General features: G+C 34.9%; 1 protein-coding gene across 1 annotated transcript in view; it reads left to right on the forward strand.

Annotated features, from left to right (window-relative positions):
* The window catches only part of LOC121858885 (probable ATP-dependent RNA helicase DDX27), a 74,285-nt gene extending 69,944 nt beyond the window's left edge, over window positions 1-4,341 (forward strand). Inside the window, exons 5-6 of the mRNA XM_042355539.1 lie at window positions 1,062-1,260; window positions 4,228-4,341. Coding sequence (XP_042211473.1) covers window positions 1,062-1,123 — 62 coding nt within the window. The 3' untranslated portion in view covers window positions 1,124-1,260; window positions 4,228-4,341. The remainder of the gene's footprint in view (window positions 1-1,061; window positions 1,261-4,227) is intronic.
* The last annotated feature ends 2,433 nt before the right edge of the window (window positions 4,342-6,774 follow it).

Below are 6,774 nucleotides of genomic sequence, written 5' to 3' on the forward strand. Positions count from 1 at the left end.
GGTTCGATCGTCCATACCTCCCTCCTTCCTCCCCACAGCCAGGCTTTTAGGCTTACAGTTTTTATCTTATATATAATATCTCAGACTGAAGTTAGGGAGATTATAAATTTACATTGCACAAGGGAATCCTGTGCAAGACAGCCAATAATTTGAATATAAACGTCATATATTTTGCTCAAGAGATAAAAAATTTTGTACATTAGTGTGTACAGTACTGTATTTTATATAAAGGATTTTCAACTGCATTTTTGGGTAGATTTACATAGATTTCTTAGTGCAAAGCTGGAGTGCACATGTACTAATTTGATTCACGGTACTAAATTGTTTTGTCTGGTGCAAATTATAGCATGTTTATATTCAAATTAATCGGTATCATTACAAGTCAGCTATGTTAATTATATTCACCAGTCATTCACTGGCTTTTTATAAGAGAAGCTTAGTCACCTAAGAACTGATAAAGCCTACCGCGATCCTGGGCCTGTGCCAACTGTCAAACATACTACCTCCTCCCCCGCACGCCCTTTCGCTCCCTCCCTCTCTCTCCCCCATCTGCCCGGCGTTGCTGGAATCCTTGTAAAACAGTGAATAATTTTTAATATAAGCGTCTCATGTATATTTTTGCACAAGAGATAACATTAATCACCTGTATCACATGCAGTAGTGATTTAGAGTAAAAGTGTATATGTGCGTATATAGTATTCCCACATACCGTAAGTATAAATAAAAAAGTTCATGTGAGATCGGACAACTTCCATTTTAGGTTAACGTCACGTTTCCAAGAAGCGTATCTGGTCTAGACGCTAATCAAGATGACTGTATATATATATATATACTCTATGCAAAAATACAGTGTTGAGATGGTTCAACAAGTATTGTAGTGGGAAGGACTAAGAATATGGGCTTAAGGGGTGTCTCTGTTCACAGACACATTTCATATTTTTCCTTGTCATGCATTGATTTGACTTTGAATTTCATGAATTTTTTGTTCTCATTTTAATTATGCTGGCACGTAACAAAGTTGTTTTGAGTGTATTGTTAAGTTTCTCTTGAAAAAATTCCAGATATCCTTGAGAAGTACAAAGCTAAGCTTGACAAACTGGAGCCAGCTACAACGAGTTCTTGAAGAAGAAATAGAAGAAAAGAAGATGCAAGCAATGGAACAGACTATTAAGACAATGGAGAATAAACTAAAAGGCAACATAGAAATTAAGCCAGAGAGAACATGGTTCCAAACAGATGAAGAAATCAAAGCTAAAAAGAGTGAGTTTTTCCTGCAGATGCACTTGTGAACATAGTGAAATTTGTCTGTTAGCAAAATTCATTGTTTTTATAGGTCAGTAGTTCCTACCTTCACTTACAACCCTTATTCTTCATTAACAGAAGATGGCCAGAGTCAAGAACCACACACTGTAGTCTCCTCTTTTTTTTTTTCTTTCTATTTGCTTTACCAACTGTGTTATGATGTGTCTCTTTCACAACAAGGTGGTCCTTCCTACATCATTGCTGCACCACAAATGCAATTTGTCCTTTTCTAAAAATCATTCAAAATACTTTATTCTATTTCCAGTTTAATGAAATAGAAAATATGATTCACTTGATGTACAGTATTTAATTCACCTTGAGGATATTGTCTGGTTTAGTTTGGTAATATTAAGTCTAGAGATTTCTTTTTCTTTACTTCCCTTTTGTTTTTTTTGTTTTTTTGTTTTATGAATCCAAACAGAGATACAGAACTTTTCTCAGATATACAGCATTAGAGCTTTGCCCTATCCCTTATGAATTACTTATGCACTGTGTGATTTGATTGGGTGTAAATTATTTTGGCTAAATTCCTCCTATCATAGAGAATGCACATGAAACAAATCCAGAATGAGGCCATAGCTGTATTCAACATTAGAAAACCTAGAAAAACTCACTACCCAGACTTAACCAGTGTTTTATGTGTGTGATTCTCTAGCATGGGAATGGAGTTTGCGATTTGGAACCTCTGCCACTTGACGCTTTAGGTGATATTTGTAGTTCATCATCTAGTCGGACATCCTTGATAGATTTAAAAAGGATCGATAGCTTCTCCTTATAGCCGTTCCTGGATTGACGACTTGGGACTGCCTGCCTTTGATGAGCTTATGATGGTTCCTTTCATTTTTACTTTAGAACTGGCTATGGATCAGTTTGGTGGGTAGGATTGCTCCCAGTTGAACACTCTGAGTGTATTAGTGCCTCCTACCTTTCTTTTTATAGCTATCTTTAATACAGGTTAAAGAATTACTTGACCCCCGAAGTAACTTAATTAGTGGATGGATCATGAAATATTTTAAATCCACATCCTCCCACTTTCTTTATGAGTATCTGACATGGAGGCTTTTGTAAAGTCATTTCATAACTTTATTTTAAATCAAAGTGAAATGGAACATTTGTATCTGTACTCGGCTTCAAAATCTCTTCAGTTTTTTTACTCCTTAGGAAGCCCTAAGCCCATGGGTAATCCTCTGAGTCTGGCATGAAGTGGAAGGATAATACAAATTTTGAGTTTATTTGATTTTTAGATCCTGGTTAAATGCGGGTCTGGGTTTGAACCCCTAGACTCACTTGATTTACAGAGTTGTTCAATTCAGACTCTTCAGCCAGTGAATTCTTGAACAGTGATTTGAGCTCAAGCGAGCTAATTAGGATTCTCGATCTGAGATTTCCGCAGGTGATTACTCCATGTTCAGAACAACAGCTTGAACCCCAAATCGGGTTATCTGTTGCATTTTCTTCTATTATGAGCAAGGATTCAAAGACTGAAGTTCCAGCTAATATTCATTTACACCATTACAACAGCCAATCACCATCGAGAGCAATGTTTACAAGACATGGCGGAAACTATGACTCGACGATATTTACGGAGAAGAAATCTCTCCTTGTAAGATTAGGTGGTGAAAATGGCATCATAGAAAGCAAAAAGACAGATGTGGCATCTATAATAGACAAATTAAAGAAGTGGAAGCATATAATTGAGCAATACAACTCAAGTGTCAACATGAACAATTGTATAAAATGCAATATTGTTTTATATTTTCACAAATATCCTGGAGTACTGGATATTATAATCACAGGACAATGAAATACAGGTACAGAGTTAAGTACATGAGCACATCATAAGTTACTTTTTTGCTATAATTACAATCAAATTATGATCAAATTATAATTATTTTTGGTACTGTGTTACAATAAGGCTGTGTTGTTATATGATAACAAAGAAATTAGAGGAAGAACAATTACATTCACCAAAGCAAGGTGAATCAATGCAGAGGTAACCTGGCTAGTATAGTTAGATTAGGTGTCTTACTGTTCTTTAACCTACACTTCCCTCATTAGTAATGTTAAGAAAAGACTTACCTTTATTAATACTTCTTTAAAATTAAAATGCACTCAACATTGATTCAATCATTTTGAAAATTTTCCCACTTGATTCATGGACCCTAAACACAAAAAGTGTTGTAACACATTACCTTAACTCATTCAGCAACCAGAATCTTTCTTACCTGGAAACTATTCGCTGCCATCATCAGATGATGAAGGAGGTAGAGGTGAACCATACCAACAGGTAACGGCATATCACGGAAAATATCAAGGAGATCTCTCTTGCTGAACCTATATCGTTGTCTGAATTGTGTGTCACCATAAAAATTTATAGGATTCTGCCTATCAACCATCAGTCTTTTTTTCTACAAAATTTCCAATTTGATGATATCGCCAAAAAGCGCGTGCTCTGTCAAAATTCATGTTGACTTGCTATCTTGAATGATGGATCGACCGCTAAACCTGCCTCCAGGCTGGATTAAAAGCAGGACCAAAAATCCAGTCTCAAACCCGGTTTGAATCTTTGTGTTGGCTCAAGCCAGCATTCTGAATACCAACAATCTTTAATCTTTGCTCGATCCTTGGTTTAAACATTCTGCGTTTCAAGCCACCATTCTGACACGGCCTTAGAAAAATGGGTTTTCAGAATAAATCCGCTATTTTCTACTTAAGAGCTATGAAGTGTTCAGCATGGCCAAATGTTGCCTTTAACTACCGGAATTTGTTTTCAAAATAAAGAAGGTAATTTAAACTTTTAGGAGGATGCTGTAAAAACACCATACTGTAATTATGGCAGTGTATACCGTAAGTCATGAGATAAAGAGACATGTAAATAGTATTGATGATTGTACGACAATATTTTTTTTTTTCTATTTTGAACAGAAAATTCAGCAAAAGCTATTAAACAGAGAAGCCTGGAAAGGCTCAGAAGAGAAAGAGACATGAACTAAATGAGAATGATCCTAATGACAGGCGATTATGAAGGAGATGAATCTCAAACTTACTCCAGCCAAGAAAGTTTACTAAACTTCAACGCTTTAATACTGCACAGTGAACAGGAAACAGTAAAGACTGGTGAGTTATTTTTTTCGCTGTTCTAAATTGGCAGTTTAGATAAAATATTATAGGTTCCTCGTTAACGGAAAGCACAACTGCTCCAGCAGGTTGCTCTTTAACCAAAACCATTGTTTCAATGGGTTTTGGGTACTGGTTCCAGCCAAAATTGCCTAAATTCAACAAATAGGGAAAAGGACACTCTACTTTGAGGTATAGAAGGCTCCTGGATGATGATGATAAATTATAATGGGTGGAGGAGAAGGGAGAAGAGAAGGCATTGTAGGGTGGAAGAGAAGTCAACCCCATGGTGCTATTTACCCATAAAATTTTAGTTCTCTTGTAATTCAAGATTATTTTTTAAATCAACACTGCACTGCATTATATATTGTCAATATGTAAATCAAATTTCAAAATGACCAATAATTTGCTTGGAAACACAGCGTTTAGTTGAAGAGAGTCTCCACTGAAAAGAGAGAGAGAGAGAGACTAACGCCTGTTTAAAGTAATGATACGCCAGAAACTAGTTTCCTTCTTCAATTATGATCAATAATTAAATGACTAAAAATTAATATTAAACTTAGGATTATTGAATAGTATAAACTTGATTATTTACTAGAAAATTGCCTAAACTACTGTATTGGCAGACTAATACTACAGCTTGGACCGCCAAATGCGTTGAGGTCGGGTTTGTAAAAACTCGTTATTCGAGGGATTGCTCGTTAACCGGGTTAAGAATCTTATGGAAGTAGTAAATCGCTAACCAAATTGCTAACCGAGGACCACTGTAAATATTACCTGTTTTGTATAAGTGGTCCTCGGCACGTTTAACGAATGTTCATAAATATACAACCAAGACAAAACCACCACTAAGATTATAAACAACCATCATGATTATACAACCACAACTATGATTATAAAAACCACGACTAAGATTATAACAACCACCATGATTATAACAACCACGAATATGATTATTATAACCAACACAACCAATGATTATAACAAACTATGACTATGATTATAGCAACCACCACCATGGTTATAAACAACCAGACTATGATTATAACAACCATGACTCATATCACAAAAACCACCACTTTGATGATAAATAGCACCACCATGATTATAACAACCACTCAATTACCATAAGATTATAACAACCACAACCATGATTATACAACCACGCCAACATTATAATACCACAATTAAGATTATAAATCATCACCATAGATTATAATCACACCACATTATAACCACGCACTATGATTATAACAACCACGGCTAGATATAATCAGATTATAACAACCACGCTACATTATAACAACCACAACCATGATTATAACAAACCAATTACTTAAACCACGACTATAAATGCCACTATGATTATAATAACCACGACTATGATTATAACAACCACAACCATGATTATAAACAAATACCCACCATGATTATAACAGCCACCACTATGATTATAAATAACCACGACTTTAGATACAACCACGCACCATGATTATAACAACGCTAACGATTATAACTAGCACGCATCATGATTATACAACCAATAATTCATGATTATAACAACCACTACCATCAAACAACCACCACCATGATTATAACTAGCACCCAATCATGACTATACAAACACAACCATGATTATAAATACCACACCATGATTATAACAACCATTGACTATTATAACACCATGATTATAACCATTTAATCACATTGACAACCACGATATATAATAAATGTTTGATTTATAACCACTACCATTATTTATAACAACCACGGATTATAACAAACGATTATAATAAACCACAACCATGATTATAAAAACCACGCACTTATAATATACAGCCACTCATTATGATTATAATAACCACCACTCATGATTATAAACAACCAACCATGATTATAACAACCACCACCATGATTATAACAGCCAATTCACTATGATTATAACAAACAACCTACTATGATTATAACAACCACACTCTTTGATGATAACAACCACTTACCATGATTATAACAAACTAATTCACCATGATTATAACTAGCACCCACTCATGATTATAAAAACCACCAATCATGATTATAACAACCACCACCATGATTATAACAACCACGCCCATGATTATATCAAATCACTTAACTGATTATAACCACTAATTATGATTATAAATAAACCACGCCATGATTATAATAACTACTTCAATTAGATTATAATAAACCACGCCATGATTATAACGACCACAACCATTATATAACAACCACGCACTATGATTATAACAGCTAATGCATTATGATTATAATAACCACAGCCATGATTATAACAACCAAACCATGATTATACAACCACGACCATGATTATAC

The sequence above is a fragment of the Homarus americanus genome, unplaced genomic scaffold (genome assembly GCF_018991925.1).
Source record: "Homarus americanus isolate GMGI-L3 unplaced genomic scaffold, GMGI_Hamer_2.0 scaffold48614, whole genome shotgun sequence".
Lineage (NCBI taxonomy): Eukaryota > Metazoa > Arthropoda > Malacostraca > Decapoda > Nephropidae > Homarus > Homarus americanus.